The sequence below is a fragment of the Trematomus bernacchii genome, unplaced genomic scaffold (genome assembly GCF_902827165.1).
Source record: "Trematomus bernacchii unplaced genomic scaffold, fTreBer1.1, whole genome shotgun sequence".
Taxonomy (NCBI): Eukaryota; Metazoa; Chordata; class Actinopteri; order Perciformes; family Nototheniidae; genus Trematomus; species Trematomus bernacchii.
Genome location: NW_022987547.1, coordinates 64,668 through 86,427, shown reverse-complemented (window position 1 = coordinate 86,427; position 21,760 = coordinate 64,668). Strand labels below are relative to the sequence as shown.

Here is a 21,760-nt window from a genome sequence, read left to right as displayed (position 1 = left end):
TCTGACGACTACATTTGAGACTGAAGGGAAAGCCAAACAGCTGACATGATTGGTATGTTAGAAAACATTTGAACTACAAAGTGCTGGATAATAAAGCAGATGTGTGGTAACATAAACAGATGTGAAGATAGCATGAAGACTAAACAAATCCAAATCCAAGTGTCATTGTGGGGTTCATTAGCGTACCTGTGTATGATGTCTTCCAGCCTCTTTCCTTGTTCTTCGTCCTGTTCCAGCTGTTTCCGCCGTCCCTCCTCTTGCTCCGCACCCATTCCCTGGAGGAGCCATCGCTCACGCGTGGATTTGGACTGAGGAGAGGACAGAGACACGTTAGGTGATGTTACTTATTATGGAAGAACAATTTCATGCTCAATCTGGGTGACATTAAACAAGGACTTTGGCATCAACTTCTATGCCGACGATATGCAACTCTACCTGCCTATAAAAAGACAAAAAACAGCATAAAACCCTTCATAATTGACAAAGTTATTATATTGGAAGTTCTCCTTTGGTAACCGTTTATGTAAGGAACTTCTTTAACTACGACTCGACTCCAACAGACTGTACATATCTACAGCAACACATTAACACTCGTCAAATAGCCTGTCTCTTTTAGCCTGTTTGTGATATTCTCAGGTATATTTAAAAACCACTGGACATTATGGAAAGTAACTTGTGAAAGATTTTAGATGCCAAGCAGATCTACAGCAAATAAACAAACACGTAGGCCCACACAGTTTTTACATAACACAGACTCAGCTGTTACTCACAGGAGAAAACCCTTTGTTAAATTACACCATGTGTACACAGTATTATAGCCATTTGTTTTAAACATACACCCTAACATAAGCCAATGTTTATGCTGTTGTCCTACAATATGCAATATAGTCGTTCATCCCCAAATAGGCGGTTTTCATCTGCTTAAACTACTCCTTGTCTTGATGACAGTAAGCCAGAGAAAGCTACACCTGTTCTGTGCAAATGGTCTGCAAAGACTAAAATCCCAAGTCATAAGGAGTATCTCTCCCACACCTGCCTGAAAACGCCAAGATTGTAGTCCTTTGTTTACTTCCATAACATATTGACATCACTATGCAACACTTGCGCTTCTATTGGCTTGCCCTCCAACACTGGTATGGGTAAATGTCACAGTAGAAGAACAAAATACAAATATGAATCTGAAAATGAGCATAATAGCACAAATAGTACTTTAATGATTACAGTTTGGATTATGCCATACTGAATTGCAGTATTTGACTACTTCATGGTGCCTTACAAGTATAGAGAAAAATCTCATCTCATCACACTGGTGTTTCTGCTATTCTTTAACGATTTAAATATGAATGCCAGAGTCGTGTGTTTGTGTATTTAATGTCTTGTCATTGTCTGGTACTCTCTTTTGTTACCACAACAGAGTTGAGCGGGAACACTTAGCTTCACCTTTGGCTGGTTCTGTCAAACTGTTGCTTGGCTCTAGGCTGTATATTTGACAGTTAACAGTACACACACACACACACACACACACACACACACACACACACACACACACACACACACACACACACACACACACACACACTGACAAACGCCACACAATGGGCTCTGCGGAAATTATTCCAAAGCATTTTACCACCTGCTGTCAGAATGTGGCAGCTGGGCTATTTGTTTGTTTGTGTGTGTGTGTATGTGTGTATGTGTGTATGTGTGTGTGTGTGTGTGTGTGTGTGTGTGTGTGTGTGTGTGTGTGTGTGTGTGTATATATGTGTGTGTGTGTGTGTGTGTGTGTGTGTGTGTGTGTGTGTGTGTGTGTGTGTGTGTGTGTGTGTGTGTGTGTGTGTGTGTGTGTGTGTGTGTGTGTGTGTGTGTGTGTGTGTGTGTGTGTGGCTGCTGCACACCCAGATAGCCAGGCTCAACTGACATAGATCATTTTCATTACGAAGTCAGAGTTGTAAGCCAGAGATATTTTGAATTTTGAATGAATCTCAAGTTGCATGACCTGTTTGCCAACTAGACTGAAAGAATGTGATTCTGCTTAATACCACAGGCAAGGAGGTCATGTTTTGTGTGTGTTTGTCTCTTTGAAATCAGGATTAATGAAGAATTACTGGCCTGGTATTCATGACATTTGGTGGAAGTGTGTAGCAGTGGTCAAGGAAGAACCAACTATATTTTGGAGCGGATCCAAATCATGGGGCGGATACACCAACAATTTTTTACTTTTGTTACCGTTACGAGATAGGTCGTAGCCTTTGTGTAGGTCTGTACTCTCCGAGTGCACTTCTGCTTCGGTATATAAGGCAAAATAGGAAGCTTACAGTAGCTGACCTTGACCTTTGACCTCACTGTGGAATTAAATCCATAAAGTTCTACAGTAAAAAGAAGCAACACTGCATTTTAGTAGTCAACAAAACAGTGTTAGATAATGTTTTGTATAATAACCGACCAGTTGTTTCCTCTGAGAACCAGCCTGCTCTCTGATCTCTCTCACGCTGTTTAATATATTTTCCATTTCCTGTTGAGCCTTTGACGCACAACCCCTCTGAGCTGGACTCTTAAAAAGAAATGTGGGCTTTTTAGAACAACTTTACTATTTATTAGAAAATAAAATATCGAGACACAGTTTCTATATGTATAAATGCAAGAGGCAAAATCAACCATATTCTGATGAGACCAGGCTTCAACAGAACATGCCGGGTGAGGTTACTCTGATGATTACATAGTTCCAGACTCAGATGAACGCCTCCAGTCTGAGAGGTTTGAATCGTACAGCCAAGAGGTTCTTATCAAATCTCTGGGCTCCAGTCTCCATTTCCTCTCCCATGCCACCACGTCTCTGGAGAGCGGACTACAAAGCCTGCCTCATGCCGCCGGGCTGTGCGGCACTCAGAGGTAATGGCCATTAAATGGTACTGTGTGACCAGAGGCTGATTACATCTGGAGTTCAGGCCTGCTGCCGCTGTATGCAAGACAAACTAAACAGAGCAGAACACTGGCTCTGGATGTATTCTCTGTCTAGCTTAGGGGAAGACAGGGCAAAGCACTGGTGTATTTGGGTTGGGGCAGATGTAGATAATATGTCTTATTTTCGTAAAAGAATCCCTCGGGATCTAGGAAGAGGTGCAAATGGAATATTTACAAGACATAGTTTATCTAAGTATATACTCTACATGATAAAGGCATAACATCTCCAAAATAGTAACAAAAATAGGCTTAAAAAAGCAAGAATTTAGACAGTTTTGTGTACTTTATATCGGCTCTCTTATGATCAGTTAGTAAACTGTTACATGTAATACTTGTGTTGACTTCCCTGGGGGTCTGTGTAATGCAGCAACACACGCCAGTGGTCTAAAGTGTAGTCACAGCAGTGGTTTGAGATGTCTGCAGTTAACGTCATGTGTAATTTGTTTTAATTATTACTTTGCATTCAGAATAACCCACATCATTGGAAAAAATAAAGAAATGCATCAGTATTAAATTCAAGAAGCAAAAATGGAAATGGAAAAGTCACATGTATCATGCTTAATAACATTGATATCATTTTTGTTTTCTTGCCAATGATGAACTCACGTTTCCGGCAGTGTTGTGTCTGCTACAGTATGTAGTTGTAGTAAGTATGTTTTGCAGCTGGGCTCACACTGTAGAAATTGACACTGAAAACCATGATCAAACCCAGGTGCTACTGCTTAACGCTCATAAATGGTTGTACGTCAAATACACACTGCGTTCATGGCTTTAATCAATGTTTCTGTTTTATCTATATTTCCATAAGTGGGTGTTAAAAGCTGGAAAACGCAGACTTGTAGGAATCAAACTCCTTTAATACAGGAGTCATTGTTGCCAAGTGTGTTTAAAGGCTCTAATTAGAGAATGGAATGTATTTTACTGCAAATATCGAAGCTGGCTACCATAGATATTTGTAGTAAAATTGGGTAACCACAGCCGCTTCCACACCCACGGTGCATCCGTGCAGCAATTTGGTCCACGAGTCATCAAAATGAAGGATGTGTGTATCTGTTGTGTCTCGATTTGAGAGGTCATGTGTTTTTCTGAGCTCATGTGAGGTCAAGGGACTAATTATTCAATGGTTGAACGGTTCAAGAACTCTAGGGAAATTACAGATGTTTCAAAGCTGCTAATTTTTCCGAGCTCACAATTCAGTCAGCAGTTTGTGTCTCCACCGCTTACTATTAGAACCATGTTTACTTGAAAAACACAATCTTGGCTTACCAGTAGCGGCTGGCAGTAATTATTAGGGGAATATGTTTATGTGTGTTGGGATTCGAGTGTTTTTCTTGAAAGAAGAAAACAGCCAAGGATAAACTCTAACAAGGCTGCACACCAGGGGCGCTGAGATGTGGATGTTCGGATGGAATGAACAGCAACCTGTCAGCCAGAAACTGACTAACACATTTATCCCTGCACGCAAGTGATTAAACACACATGCATGTACGTGTAAAAGCCACATGCAGGAATAGAACCAAACTGTAAAGGTGCATGATGTATCTAGAGCTCACTGTGTCCCTTTAACTGACGTTTGGGGTCAAGGCGAGCACTATCCTCAGAAAAAAAGGAACAGCGATTGAGCAGATTAAGAAAGATAAATGGCTGTCACACACACATTTGTAAAGCTCTTTCGTGAGCACTTTTGTTGACTCTATTCATCCACTGAGGTCTAACCCTATCATGAACCTTTTACCTTGACCTCTACACTGACCTCATTGTAATACATAAACTCAATATTTGACCTTAAACTAACGGTTACCTCAGGTTGTAAGCAATGCTTCATCTCTTACACATACAGTAGCCTAGACTTCTGCAATGGTCAGTTCAGTTGTAGAATGAAAGGCAAATATGTATTCACATATTCAGGCTATGAATATACAGATGTTAATGACACAACTAAACAGAGTCCGGAAGTACATTGCAATGCAGACATTTGGCTTATAACCCAGCATAGGAGCTATTATTTTTAATGTCATCTTTGCATAATCGTAACAACGTAAAAGAAGACATATTGTGCTAACTTTCAAGTTCATATCTGTATTTGAGACATGTTTACATGCTTTAAATGTTCAGTACCTCTTTTCACCCTCTGTCTGTAACCAAAGCCCAGTCTTCTCTGATTGGTTAGCTGGCCGGCTCTGTTGTTATTTGTCAACTGCTTAGAAATGTCCCGCCCCTCAGCCTATCACGTACAATGTATTGGTGCGCTAGCCAATAGAATCGCGAGTGTTACATGGTGATGTGACTGAATTGAACAGAAGTGAACAAAGATGTACAATCGAGGCAGAGAACTTTGGGATTTTAGCATTTGCAGACCATTGCACAAAAGCCTATACAACACACTACAGGAAAGGGAGAACCCCCAAAGTATAATAAGGTCTCTTAATGCACTACAGACTGTATGCAATTTCACCAGCCCCCCCAAGTTATACTGTAAACCCCCAGGTTGTTGGTCACAGTCATTGTGCAAATCCAAGTTTAACCGTAACCTTCTAAATCCTCCAGCTAATGACAAAATGCAACAAACCTTGAGATGCTGTAGTTGTAGCACCAGGCCATCCAGCTGGCCTCTTTTTTCTTCGATCTCAGTTTGACGTTTTCGCTTCTCCTGCGAGACAAAAAAACAGAAGAGAGAAAAATCAAATCACCAATCAGATATATACGGTCATATCTGTTTTTAATTGGCGGGCAGTGAAAAGAAAAATGATAGTAGTGTGGAAGTGGTGTAATAGTTGTGCACTAATGCATGCACTAATGCATGCTTGTGTATTGATTGAGTGTTTTGATGTAATCGGTAAGACAATATCCCAATGGGCCAATTAGGGTTCTCATGTATTCAATTTAAAGATGAGTAGGCTTTTTATACGGTATACTCCTGTTTAACTCAACTAACACTGACAGTCTTGTTTAGTCTACTGAGTGGGTTACATCACAGAAGCTAGGTCCAAGTTTCATGCCTCCAATACAGACAATAATATATCTAAGCAGGCTTTAACTAAGAAGGGTATCCTAATTAAGAATTTGGATCTGAAAGGATGTATAACGATCAGCAAATCCTCACTGGACTGACTCCATCTCTACCGTTCTGTACCACGAGACCGGTGGGAAAATGACACCCAGTCTTACAGAGGAACAAAATTAAGTATTAGGGGGGTTGGAAGTCAGGGCTTATGGAGGGTCAGGGGCCACATGCTATCTAAAGAGGATGGATTAGGCCTTGAAACCTCTAAATAGAGTGGAGGTTAGATTTGAGGTGGGGGAGAACAAGCCTTAACTTCATGTGGAGATGAATGAGACTGATGTTTGGAGGTCGGGTTGGACGCATGGTGATTGGGAGGTTTCAAATACAGAGAAATCCTGAGCACACTGAGGCAATGTGGAGTCACTATCTTTGGATTTACGCTAACGGAAATGCATGGGAATATAAACAAAGCAGATCCCAGTGCAACCATGGTAGGGTCTGAAGGGCATGGGATACAGTAGATGTGTGTGTGTGGCTCTCTCTCTCAGTGGGAGCAGAATCAGTATTTCTGGGCCATTTCCTGTTGGCTAAAAATAACCATCAGGGAAAACCCCAAAATGTGACTTAACGTTAGACCACCTCTCGAAAAAGAGTAAAACTGAGTGAAGGAAAATAGAGAGTAACGAACGTAAGGACATAGCTGAACAAAATGGCAGTGAAGAAACATAGGTCAGAACAAGACAGAATATAACTGATTGATCAGAAATAGGAGGCCATTTAACCAAATAATGCTAGGGAAACAAAACTGAAAACATTGTCCGTTATTCCCACCCTTTACATGATATTTCGGCTGGTTGTGGGTGTGCAAATAACGACTTTATTAGGCCATAGTAGCAAAAGGAGGAAGCTGGATTAATAAATTGGGCATAAAAAGCATCAGATATGAAACCAGAGATTGTTCTTTGAAGCTCTACTCACACAAACAACTCAGAATGACAATCGTTCTCTAACTGTAATCTAGTAGACCTAAACTTAACCAACGGTAGTGTTCACGAATCAACAAATCAGTTATCATCTTTTTTGTAATGTTCACATTGGGTGGTCTTTAATAGCCTTTAACACAGATAGTAGATAGGAAATGAGGGAACGAGTCAGGCCGGGTTATCAGGACGTGGTAGACATTGAATTAATCCCTTAACTAACCCATACCTTAGAATACCTCTATTTTATCATTACAGTTGGAAGATCACTTTTTTCTTGGCACTAGATGATAATGTTGTTAGTAAATCATTTTAAAGCGTTTTTTGGGAAGAAATATACTCAACTTTTTGATGCATATAGGAACACAGTGTTAATACATTCAAACAGATCTGACCCTTCTTTGTTAATCAGAAACAAAGGATCCCAATGGACAAAAAAACAGGGACTGCAGATGTGTGCTACAACATGCTTCCCACTGCAAAGCGAAGTGTTTTTAAAAGCAGCTGCTGCTGTTACAGTCCAAGGTTTCGGGGATTACCATAAAGTATAGTTATTGGAGCAAGTCTACCACAGACCTAAAAAAAACTAAATGAAGTAAAACAACTTGACTGTATCAGTGTTGCTCGAAGAAAACATTACAAAGGCGCACACATGCTGTAAAAACATCTGCACCAAAACTGAGGTCATCACACACACACACACACACACACACACACACACACACACACACACACACACCACACACACACACAACACACACACACACACACACACAACACACACACACACACACACACACACACACACACACACACACACACACACACACACACCACACACACACACACACACACCACACACACACACACACACACACACACACACACACACACACACACACACACACACACACACACACACTCACACAAGTTCCCATGGCTTGTAAAGTACAGTCAGAGGAATGGTCACCAGATGTCAAGGACTGTCAAGGACATGTGGTCCAGTAATGGGCAAAACACACAAATGCGCGCAAATACAAATCCACAGATACACACAAAAGCAAATACAGTCACGAATAAGTAAACTGATAGTAGACACTATTATGTTGAAGAGCCTTCAGGCAAGCTGTGTAGAAGGACAATTCCCATCCACAGCAATGCCCTGCTTAAAACACAGTGTTGTATAATAAATACATTAGTGGTTGCTAAACTGTCCTAAAGGGCCTTTGAGACTTACAACAGCTCTGCAGCAAAAAATACAGGCTCCTTATTCATTTCATGAAGTGACGCAGTAGGGGTGCCCACTGCAGAGGGATGTGGAGAAGGAAAAAACGAAACAAAAGGAGAGTAGTCCTGTACAAAAAATGCTGACAATGGTTCTACTATTTATGCTGCGCAATGCAACATAATCTTTCCAAAGAAACTACACCAACCAATCAAATATATCCAAGTTAACATACAGTACAGGTAGTGTGGCAAACTTTGGAGTGTACTTTTTAAGAAATGTAATGGAAATTACATTTGATCACTGTGAAAACGGTCCTGCCTCAAAATTAAGACTAATTGAGAATCTGTGGGAAACACAACCATTGGATTTGGCTGAAGTACCTACTACCGCTCAGGTCATCTGGAAAAAGAATCCTGCTTACTTGTACTATACTACTGCATGTACCGTTGTTCAAAAGCAGCGTCAGCGTTTTTCCTATTGGTATTCCCTCCTGAAATTCCCCCAAGTAATTCCAAGAAAGTAACCCAGACATTGACTGTGGCATGATATAAATATTGCAAACTCCTCCAGATTAATCAGAATTTCTAACAGTGCGTCTTGTAAATATTTAATGAACACAAACACTTCTGAATGTTGGCTTGAATTGGGTTTGATTGCCATTTAACTTTGGAGGACTATCAAGATCCCTTGGGTCATAGAGCTCCTATGAAAAAGTGTTGGATCAGTTCATGAGGCAAGCCACTAGAAAAACAAGAATTCATTAGCTGGAGGGATCGTCACTGTCTGCTCGAACAAGACTAAAAGCCGTGTTTGCAACCGAAACTGCTAAGTTAATAAAAAGATGAAAGCCTTGTTGAGCTGAATTGGCAGCAGTAGGACCCTGCTCTGTTTACTGTATTTTCCCCCAGAGAATACATACTCCTCCTCAGGAAAATATGTGGACATTCTTGGTGACACACTCATGACTTCCCACACACTGACTCACTGAGTCTTTGGCCCCACTTGGCCTGCTGCTTACACAGAGGATATGGCTTTCCCCACTACCGCTGACACAGTCCAAAAATGTGAACACTAACACATCATTCCGTGTTCAATATTTTAAATGGCTAAGCCCCATTGGAGATCTTCACTGTGTCACATTGGCGTTGGGTTATTTGGTTTCATAAGCCAACCACAAGTCACATGGACGTCACAGAATTTAGTTCTTGTTCTTGTTCTACAGAGGTAAACATTTTGGTAAGGGAGAAGGGGTCAAAACTCTAAGTATCTATGAAATTAAGTTCAGCACAATGGCTTTTGACCAAAACTAAGAGGCTAAAAGTCAGGGTCTGATTAAACCTAACCCCTTGTTTTTAGGTGGTTACTTCACGAGTAGTTTTGTAAAATGTTCTCAGCCCGAACAAATTCTTCAAAAGTACTCTTTGGAAGAAGACCAAAACTTATATTTTCATGCTCAGTTCTGGCATGGACAAAAAGACGGTACTAGACTTACAAGAAAAAGGTGATCTGAGTTTCCAAGAATGTCAATGGCCTTATTCACTGGACAATATCAAACTGAATACGGAAAGACACAAAGGAGCCAATCCAGACATGACTGGTATTAATGTAGCCCTATAAATCATTGAAATGAATCCTGACTTAGAGCGGGATTTACAGTCCTTTCACAGGACTTTTAAGTGGGACATAATGTTAATACACAGAGGGACGTTTAAAAGGCTAAACCAACAGAATACCAGGAAGGGAAGTTTGATTGGATGGCCCAAAAATCCAAGATGTAACTAGATTGGTTTCTCATTCATGCCTCCTTGTACACAATAAAAGTACAGTGCAGTAACTACATGGTGATAGGAGTCTTACTCACATATCTATATATACCGACTGGATAGCTTTCATTAAAAATAAATGTGTCAGAATTTGTACAAGCAAGCAGTTGAATGCAAACAAACGCCTACCTATAATAACAGCATCCTGCATTACTGATACACATGAGCTCACCCCCCTACACGAGGTCACTCAGGCGTGCTTTTAATGTGGTACGCAGTGATGTTGGGCTGGAGGTTTGGCTTGAGTTGAGTTTGCAAACAGAAGTGAGCTGCAGATCAGATGGGTCACATTCTGCACATGCCAACACACCCTGCAGAAGCATCTCAGAGTGAAGATCATCTTCCATCTAGCATGCAGCCATACCTGAACGCTTAGAGAACAGACAGAATGGACCTGTGCTTCAAATGTTTGATTCAGTGTTTACTGTGTTGGGAAGAACTTTCTACAAATTAAAATGTAAATGTGGCTCTTAGTGGGGACTATATGAATGTTAGGTCCCCAGACAATGCTTATTTGTTAGGTCCAAAATGAACATGCCGCTAACCTGTTGACTCCTACACTATTGGTGGTGTCAATAAATGCAAATTTAGCACGTAGTTTAAATGTCTTGCATGCCATTGTCATGCGATATGGGCAGGTGGAGACTATACTCATCGTGTCCATATTGAGAAGAGACACGAGAGCGCATAACTCTGCATTCATATGCACGTACACAAACATAAAACGTCACAATCTTTTAAAGGGATATTGTGAAGTGGGGTTCAATGGCATATATCATTTGGATTTGGATGCAGAACAATGTATTGCTTTGGATGGGGGCAGCACGTGTTTTTAGCAAGTAACAGGCAACTAAACATTCTTGCCATTACCTCTTGCTTGCCGGAAACTGACGCCATTACAAATCTATGCTCTCTTCAAAGCCACCAAATTCCATTGACAAAAACAGTAATTTTACCTTGCACAATCTCTAGTCAACCGCTGATGTGTTATTTGTGACTTTGATGAATCCAAACCAAAGCTTTCAAACTGGGGGATTTTTCAACAACCTTCTACTCAGGGTCAATCACTGACTATGGCTAAGTATCTCATACAACTCCAAGAAATCCAAACTATCCCTTTAATGTATTCTTTCGGCTGCCTTGAGTAAACAAACAATGCCACTGCTATCAGCAAACCAGAGGGTATCCGTTACTAGGAGAGTCATATTTAGACTGATATTGTGTTGTATTTATAGGTGTTTCTGCTCAAATGACCTTTGTTGTCTCTGCCCACAATACTGAATGTATCTGTGTTGTCACTCTGCATTGCTTACTATCCAAATCAGCTCAAATGTCAAGACAATCATATAAAAACCAGCAGTGCCCAGTAGAGCTGCATTCCAGTTTCAAGTCTTTATGAACCCTAACCCCACTCGCACACAGGCATGTACACAGAGACACACACAAACACGCCAGAATGTCCAGTACGTCCAAGACAGCTGCTGCTAATTTTAGATGGCATGTAATGCCTGGCGTGCCCCAGACCCCCTGCTACCAGACAAACCACACCCCCTCATCCCCCTCCAAATGACTTTGCCTCAAGCACACTCCCAACCCCCATAAAGTGCTGAAGTCCGTAAACCAAACGTCCTCTGGCCACCTATCCACTCCTGCCTCTCCAGCATCCAATCTGCTCAGTTGGTAGGTTGGCAACACCCACTCTGCCAAATATTCCAAACTTAAAGACAGTAATTCAAAACTTAAACTGAAGCAGTGACTCCAGTGACTTATCATAAACCAACAGCTGTGTCATGGTGACCAATAGATACAGTATTTCCAATGTTATGAAGCAGAACTGGGCAATCTGATAACCATTTTTCTCTCTTCAGTCACCTGGACCAAATCCAGATCGCAAGTCAACTAAAAACACAAGTTTGAAAGATGGCACATCTGTTAAAAAGGCAGAAAATATTTTATTAAGCCGCACTTCACTGAAACGGGAACAAACAATCTCAAGGCCAACAGTTAGGAGCAGTTGATCCCTTTTCCATTACCTGCTGTTAGAAAGGAAAATTGCTGCCAATAAAACAAATGGCAGAAAGTCAAAGGCTGATCAGTAACGAAAAAATAAATGGGAAACTAAGAACTGCTTCCTTTCTTGAGGACATGTTTGAAGTTTGGTCCATTAGCTAACTATGTGCAGTGGAGAAACCGCTTGGAGTGTGTTACAAATGTGATCCAAGCTTTGGGTTAATAATAGAAACCAAAAGTGACCGTATTTTGGCAACTTATTCAATATTGTCTATATTATTTGCAAAGGTTAACTGGCCAAATTGAAACAACACATGCCTTCAGACAACCCAGCCCCCCACTCTATTTACCGCACTTAACGCATGCCACAGTCACAAACCTCAGCATGCCAAGCTTTAGCTATAGCATCCCCCCTCACCTTCACCCTGCCCCACTCACTTCCCCCTTGTTAGCCATCACTAAGTGGATCCAGAACACTGACCAGTTACACTGATTACTTTCAGAGACCCCAAAGAGATCAACCTGTGGTCGAATTGTGAAATAATAACTGTTAAGCTTTGAGTCTTTAGGGCTGGTGACACATAAAGCAGCAAGAGAGACAACAGGCACAGAGATTTAGATTTTAACTGGAAGATTTCACAATGAAATATCTTTGTCTTGTTCAAGGTGCCAGCAGCTGTCATTTCCTGAAACTATGTCTTTCCCACAAACACACCATGGTCATCTCACTCCTCATGCACCACTTCCTAATTCCCCTTAGACTTAGCCACAGGCGATCTGCGGCCTTGAGTGTGTTTGAATGTGTGCGTGTACAGTACGTGCGTGTGTGTGTGTGTGTGTAGCAAAGAGTCCAAAGGGCTGAGGTCATCTGTGTAAACATATCACAGACACTACAGAGAAGTCAGTGAATGAGTCCAAGCACGCACACACACACACACACACACACACACACACACACACACACACACACACACACACACACACACACACACACACACACACACACACACACACACACACACACACACACACACACACACACACACACACACACACACACACACACACACACACACACACACACACACACACACACACACACACACACACACACACACACACACACACACACACACCGTTGGCGGTTGGCAGGCCGCATGGGCAACAGCTAATTAGAAAGCTGAAGCGCTCGCCGTTCATTGGCTGAGCTCAAAACCACACGCTGGGTTTTGGTGAACATACACAGATTTATAAAAAAGACATAAACATTATGCACAGACGTCTTTTCGGGGAAACCCTGACAAGGCTGTATTTCATCCGATGGCTGTAATTACATGTTAATAATACACCAATTACAGGTTTGGATTTAACAACATGACATCACAACTGTTCCCTAATCTGACCAATTAGTAACCATGGGAACCTGGACCACTGGCACAGCTGACAGGCCGGTAATCGTTATCAGACTGTGGGAATCTTCTTCAGTTTGTATGTGTGGTGGACAAATGAGCAAATGTACTCGTCAACTCTGAGATTTAACGCTGGCACATGTCGTACCCTTTGTGGTACTTTATGATTAATGCTGAAAGTCCTCCTATTATGTCGAAATAAACCAATCATTTAAACTTTGTTGGATGTCACTTACTCTCACAAACTCAAAAGAGAACCATCAAAGTCATATTGAATTGAGTTTAGTCAAGATAAACTGGGAAATAATTCAGAAGTACTGTAAATTGTGCCGCAGAGAAAAGATGGCACTCAGGATTCATTTCTCTCTTGCAACTTCAATTATTAATAAGGAAGGAAAAGTACATACAGAAAAAAAGTAGTTATAGGAAAGAAATCCCGATGAATGTTTTATATGAAACGCCTCTTTGTTTAAATAAAGGATCCAAAAATAACTCATAGTGAATTGTTTAAATCTCCCACAACAGTCTCACAGTTACTCCTAGTGATTGAGCAGAAAGGTATTTCCATCATAAAAAAAGGTGGTGATTCACGGCCATTAGTGCTATGCTTTATTCATGAGCCACACAGCACATTGACCTGTCTCTGCAGCAAATGGACATTATAATGACAGCTGTTTGCTACCTGCAGTCATTTTTCTGGTCAGGTTCATTAGACAAGAACTCAAACTATCGTAGTACAGATGACCCGTTAATTAAATCAGTGTGAGCTGCGTGTTCACACCGCTCAGATACAGAGAACCGCTCCTACACTTGGCTCGGATTTTAGCGGGAGATTCCAATTTGGCTCGAGCACCGCTTAAGTATTGATGAGGTCTCAGAGTATCAATAATTGATGAAATCATTAGCATGTCAGCTGCAGACCCGAGACAGTGTGAATGCACTATACACACACCTCTCCACAGGGGTTTAGTTATACTTACTCAGAAAATCAAGGCAGACAGTAAAAATAGTATAACAATTATTTGGAATGTTTTTGGAACTCCTACGATGAATTGATTAACAAATTAATTGTAAACTATGAAACTCATATTCAAGTTGTTTTGATGGTCGATAGATTAAATAAAGAGAAAAAATTGTTAAAATTATTTCATTCAAGTTTCTTAAATTCTTGATCATTTGTGGTTTATTTTTTCCTCTTTGACTTTCAAATGAATATCTATAAATCAACGACAAAGCGAAAATAATAACTGTTTTCAGCTCTAAAATATTGCTTGTCTTCACCCTTGTTGAATGCAATGACATTTAGTTTTTGCACTTATGTCCGGGGACACTTCAAACTCTTCTAATCTAGTGTTTTTGTTGTGCTGGAACTCTTTCTCTTCACCCACAGTCATAAGAGATTCCATAAAATCCTTCCCCTTCCTTTTGAGAAGCTCTATCCCGCTCCTGTATTTACACTGGGTATTTCGCTTACAGAGTGCCTCAGAGACTTGTTAGTACTAATAGTGTAATAGTAACCGTTCTCTATTGGAGTGCCTGGTAGGGCTTGAAAGCTATTAGTGCCCCTTATTGTCTTTGATAGTGTACACACGCAGAGCTGAGACAAGGCAGATGCTCGTGCAGAGGAAACAAACAGAGCTCAAATGATATAATCATATTCACATGTGACTTTACTTTCAACAAAAGCGTTTGGCAGTTCCAGTAGTCTGATAGTATTTCAGGAAAGATTACATAGAGAATTATTTGTAGCGTTACGACCGCTGTCATCAGAATATTCTGTAACGCTTGTTGTGTTTCCTGGCGTGGCGCAGCAAACCTAAACCGTGCACGATCACGTAGTTGATGATTTGAGTCGTGTTTTGCCAAATGATGCAAGAAGCAGAAACGCTTGATCCTCTCCGCTGAAGAACTTTCCACTCTCTTTAAGAGTCTGACTGGTTTAAGTACATGCAGCCTGGTATGGCTGCCGTGTTTCAACGTGGCCAAAATAGTTTCTCCATCTGCTGCCGCTTGTGTGTATGAGTGTGTGTGTGTGTGCGTGTGTGTTCCTGTGCGTCTTGAGTGTGTGTGGTATGCTGTGGTTGCTCACTGGCGCCAAATTTAGTCCCAGGCAGTGACTCCCGGTGTAACTGTTGCTCCGAAAGTCCTATCAGCACCAAGCCAAACACTTCAACAGATGATACAGAACACCGAAAAGCATTCTGGAGCACCTTAGGTCATTCTATCTTCGCAAGAACATACACCAAAAAAAACAACACAACAACTTTCCTCTAAGTTGGTTTCAGCTGCAAAAAAAGACATGGAAGAAGTTGAGAGCTGCCACAACAGACAAACTGCAGCAGCAGTGCAGGGCCGAAGTCAAGGAGCAAAGCACTTTACAATATGTGCAGCAAAAAATGTGTTGAGTGAGGAAAATGGATGTAGAGGGCGATGATGTCATGCTGTAGGACTCCCAACACACCAAGCTGACTCACTTTTATTCAACAACTAAAAACTCTGCAATGAGGAAATTGTGAAACAAAAACTACTATACAAAGTTTGTTACCTTGGTTAGCATTTAGCCTACGACCACAGATGCTAAGGCTAATTACAGCTAGTTAACTTAGTCAATTTGAAATGCAGAGAAACACACTGTATGCCAGGGTTATTATATTAAACTATGACAAAAGCGAAAAAAAGCAGTGAAACAATATTGTTACTAAACTAAAACTGAATAAAATGTTAAAACTGAACAAAATCAATATTGGCTGGTTGAAAAAAGTAATACAAAAAGAAATGGACATGTGGTTTACTTTACTTTACTTTATTTCTGTTTTTGCTTTTTAGCTATAGCAAATCGTTACCAAAACAAAAGGAGACGACACTTTTGAGACTATATATCCAGCTCAAACAAACATTAACTAAAATCCCCCAAAAACTACAACTGAATATTTAAAAAACAATTTTTTTTTAAAACCCCAGCTAAATAAAACAAGCAAACACATTCTGAAAACAAACTAAACCAAAATGAAATTCAATACTATTATCATATTGCAGCTTATTATATGATATAATGGCGGTGGAGATAGTAATCATTAAGCTTTTGTTTATGTTCATATATTTAGAGCTCAAAATGTTATACTTAGTTGGCTTCAGAATAAACACTACGCAACACCACCACCTCAGCCAGGGGGTCACCCTAATGTGTGGCATTCACTCTTCACGTCATAGGAATTCAATCAATAAAACCTGAACTCTAATAGTGGCAAAGACCCAAAAAGGTGTTTCCCGCCCTCGACATGTGTTTGAATTGACAAGAACGATATATGAATGGATAATGTGAACACGCAGAGAGCATGAGAAAGAATCAGAGAGAGGGGGAATTATGAAAGAGGCAGAGAGACTGAAAGTTAGGCGAGATATTGTGCTGCGACTGACAGGAAGAGATGAAGCCAAGGTGAGGCAGGGTGGACAGACAGACAGCAAAACAAACAGAACAGAAGGTCAGAGCAACATGAAGAAGAACAACAAAACAGTTTAAAACTTTTTAGACTTACCGCCAAGGCCTGCAGCCTCTCTTTGTGGAGCTGAGCCTCCTCACACGACATCCTGAGGGGGAAGCAAGGGGAGAGGGGGAGAAAGAGACGTGAGATCTGGGAGCTTTAGACTGAGTACCTCAGCGAGAGGTAGAGAGGGGAGGGAAGGAGTGGAGGAGGAGTATCCAGACAGGGTCCTTCCTCAGCAGTAATCCAAGTGGAGAGAGGAGACAGTGGGAGAAGCAGAGATCTCTCGTTCACTGTCCATGTGCCTCGCATTCCCTCTCTGACTCTATCACCCACTCTTTCTCTTGCGCTGCCTGTCTCTCCTCCCATTTGTCCCCTCCCTCTCTCCCTCTCTTTTTTTTTAGGCATGGGCCATGTGTGATTAAACAGCTGGGAGGAGCAGCTGAGAAGAGAGGGGGAGAGGGAAGGGGAGGAATGGAGAAGGGATGGCATGAAGGTGAGAGAGAAAGAGTGAGGAAGAGCATTGTAAGGAAAAGACTAGCAGAGGAGTCATTGGTCATGTTTAAAGGGGCTCGATTCTGCAGGTTCATATCTGTAAAGCCTCTACTGTGACATGTTTGCGTGCTTAAAATTAAAATAAACTCTCTCTGGAGGGAACTTTGGGATTTTAGCCTTTGCAGACCATTTACATGCACACAAACTTACACAAACACACTACAGGGAAGTGAGATAATCACAAACACAGATCACTCAGTTCTGTGTATATGCAATTTAGAAGGGATTTTTTTTGAGAGAGAAAAAAAAAAACCTTTCATTGGTCACTCTTTTATCAAATGAAATTGGTTTTAGTGGTATCTGCAAATGTTTCCAAAAAATGTTTAAGAAAGTAATACACACTAAAAATGTATTTAACATTGGCACTTCCTTTGGCTCACAACTGGAAATCTAATCACCAAATGTAGTCTAATTTCAGATAACAGCATGTGTTTTTGCACAGAATTAAAGGTGGGGTAGGTAAGTTTGAGAAACCGGCTCGAGATACACTTTTTGTTATATTCCATGGAATGCTCTTAACATCCCGATAGCAATGAATATCTTAAGTGCTTTGACAAAAATCCATTAAAAAATGTCATCTGTGGAAGCCGTAATACTGTAAAAAGTACGACCAATCATTTTAGCCGGCCCGGCTAAAATAACTGGATGGCCTACCTGCCTGTCAGCCTTCCATCTGTGCTCAAACTTATCTCGTGCCCTCATTGGTCATGTGCGCGTTCGTGTGTGTTGGAGGAGGGGCTCTGTAAGGAAGTGGCAGATTTTCTCCGGTCGTGTATTTTCAAATTCTAGCGGACTCGAGCTGGTTTCTCCAAAATTACCTACCCCACCTTTAAGCTCAAAAATAGCATTCCTACACCACCAATTGCCTTCGACAATACGAAAACATTTAAATGACAATTCCACACCTGGACAGAAACCTTGTTGTCACGTTTCAGGACAAAAATCCCTGGATGCCACTTCATAAAAATGCAACTTCTCCCAGGATCATAGCCTCGCTACAACATATGCTCTCCACTGTATACCTGAAGGGAAGGGGTCATGCAGTGCCAACGCTGCATATAGCATGTTACCATCATTTAAAAAGGTGTTATGATATAAATCCAATTATCTTCAATGACAACGCCTACACACAAACAATCCTACTGCTGACTCTTCACTTTCTATTTCTGGTCATACGTTTATTCCAGTCCCTTTCAATGCGACATCAATAGAAGCCTCCTAGTTTAGAAAAACAGAGAAAGGAGTAGGAGAGAAACGCAGATAACTGTGTCACTAGGAATTGATGCACGTGAACATCAATGAGACATGTTTCTAAATACAAACTGCAAAAACACCTCTTTCAAAAGCAAGACACACCTTCACACACACACACAGAAACAAAAGCAGAGTGTGTGTAAATGGGTCACTGTTAACTGTGTCCCAATTTTCTTTCTCACTTTTTAACATTCTAGGTTCATCTGGGTTTCATCCATTCCTCTTCTTTCACAACTTATTTATTTAGCTTATTTTCTCCTCTTGTTTACTCTCTATATCCTCCCTTTCTCCTTCTTTACACCCTTAACTATTTTCCTTTTCTTTTCCCCCTTTCCTTCACTGCATTGATGCGCTCTATTTTACACTCATCTCAACTTTCCTCCTTGAATCCTTTCCTCCATATATCACCATGCCTCCCATGGTGCATCTCTGCCCTCCATTTCTCCTTCCTAGTCTTCCTCTTCCTCTCTTTCCCGTACCTGTCCCGCTTTCCCTCTATCCATATCCCCCTCTTCCTCAATCCCTCTCCTCTTCCTCTTTTCTCCTTCCACAAGCACACATCCTTATAAGGAAAAAAAGCAGCAGCAGCAGTAGTCCTGGCCGACTCTTCAGGGAATACAGAAGCATGTAACGCGCGCGCGCGCACACACACACACACACACACACACACACACACACACACACACACACACACACACACACACACACACACACACACACACACACACACACACACACACCACACACACACACAACACACACACACACACCACACACACACACACACACACACACACACACACACACACACACACACACACACACACACACACCACACACACACACACTCCAAGAGAAGAAGAAAAATGTACAATAAATAATTGCAGCTGCAGAGTATCTGTCCCGTAAAGACACTGCGCAGCTGTGATTAAATCAAAAATAAGTTGTGTTTATGTCTCAGCTATAGCTTCCATCTGTTATGTTGTATCTAAAATAATGCTCAGAAACAAGAACGTGTTCACGAGTGGTGTCATTTTATTCTCTAAAGCTTGCCTTTCTGTGGGACAGTAAAAAATTACTTTCCTTACCCAGTATTTTGGATTTAGGTGTTTTTGTTTAGTTTTACAGAAGTGTTTACATAGCCTACTGTACAATATGTTGGAGTTTGAAAAAGTTCATAGTTAAGTAATTAAAGAGTAAACATTATATTGGTTTCAGGGGTTTTTCTAGAAAAATATAGTATGAGGGCACTGATCTTGTATATAAGATATATAAATTATTGCGAGAACATGACGTCCGTATACAATATGGCACCGTGGACGTAAACAACAACGAGACGTCGGAGCTATGTAAAAAAGCTGTCTATGTCGTCTGACGGTCTATTCGACACAATTTTCATATTTATGGTGTCATTATACCGTTTTTGACGAACAAAAATATGGTTTTCTGGCTTAATTTAGAAGTTACCAACCTGTCGGATCTGATTAGCATTTTATGTCAGGTTAAAGCTTTCTGTTCATGTTTGGAGACTTTTTACTAATATAGTACAGAGTTGTTCGTAACGTACAACATTGGTTGAGACCAAAACAGCTTTTTGTCTGCGTAAATTGGCAAATGTTTACTCATCCTTTGAACTTTATATGTTGATGTTATGTCAATGTTGTGTATATAGCTGCACTGCCCAGAAACAATCAACAGGAATTTGATTAGATTGCTAGTTTTGCTAAATGTATGAGGTGCTATAGTTGTTGCAGTGCTAATGTGTTCCCATAATCTTTAATTTATTCATCTTTAAGGTCAAATTTATAATCCACTGTTTTACCCTTTGTCAGATAATGCCAAAAGCATAAGCTTGAAATACTATAGGCTCACTGAGGCTCACCGTCAAGATAGGAAAAGAAAAATAATCACCCCGGGACCCGCCCTTATTAAAACACCCTGCTACAGCTGTAATGTGTGGACTACATGTTATAGAGCATGACCTGTTTGAGGTCTCAGTAACATATACTGTAGTTTAGGTTATGGAGGCAGGCTCAGCGCTGCAGCTGTCTGACTGCAGCCGCTCCAATACTTCTGGCCCGTCTCTATTTGATCTGGACTCACACCAATCACATCATGGAGTTGGCTGCATGCACACACTGTCATTGCTAAGAATACTTCCTAACATTTCTCCACTTCATTAGAAGTGTTTCTATTCCATTCCCATGACTTTTTAACTCTATCTCTGCCACCTTCCCCCCCCTTCAACCCCTTAACCCTGGCGTCAGTTATGTTGGTCTGTCGTCGATGGACACAACAGCATCATTGTTCCTCTGCATCGCCACGACGACGCGATGACCTCACTGCACAGCCAGCCCGGCCCGCCTCCCCCCCATCCCAGCCCAGAGGTAATGGCCTCCAGATGTGGAACCAGAGGCGCACACACACACACACACACACACACACACACACACACACACACACACACACACACACACACACACACACACACACACACACACACACACACACACACACACACACACACACACACACACACACACACACACACACACACACACACACACACACACACACACACACACACACACACACACACACACACACACACACACACACACACACACACACACACGAGTTAGTTGGAAGTAATGAGCAAATACGGACAAAGAAAGTAAGTCTGAATAAAATGTACATGTGAATTTGAGCATTGGTGTGTGTGTGTGTGTGTGTTTGTGTTAGTGTGTGTGTGTTTGTTATGTTAATGCAGCCATTTATTTTGCCTGCCTTTCCTGGGCTTAGCGCTCCCACATTGTAATTCTCCCCAAAATAGCTGAAACACACAGATCTGGTACAGACCGGCCTCTGTTGCAAATACATATTGTGTGTGTGTGTGTGAGAGAGAGAGAGAGAGAGAGAGAGAGAGAGAGAGAGAGAGAGAGAGAGAGAGAGAGAGAGAGAGAGAGAGAGACGAGAGGGAGAAGAGCAAGAGAGAGACGAGAGACGGAGAGAGAGAGAGAGAGAGAGAGAGACCCAAAAAGTCATATTTCTGGC

At 41.3% G+C, this 21,760-nt stretch overlaps 1 protein-coding gene across 1 annotated transcript in view; it reads right to left on the bottom strand.

Moving 5' to 3' along the window:
* The window catches only part of LOC117476518 (A-kinase anchor protein 2-like), an 81,739-nt gene that overhangs the window by 55,562 nt on the left and 4,417 nt on the right, over positions 1-21,760 (bottom strand). The window contains 3 exon segments of the mRNA XM_034123123.1: positions 187-308; positions 5,531-5,611; positions 16,952-17,003. Coding sequence (XP_033979014.1) covers positions 187-308; positions 5,531-5,611; positions 16,952-17,003 — 255 coding nt within the window.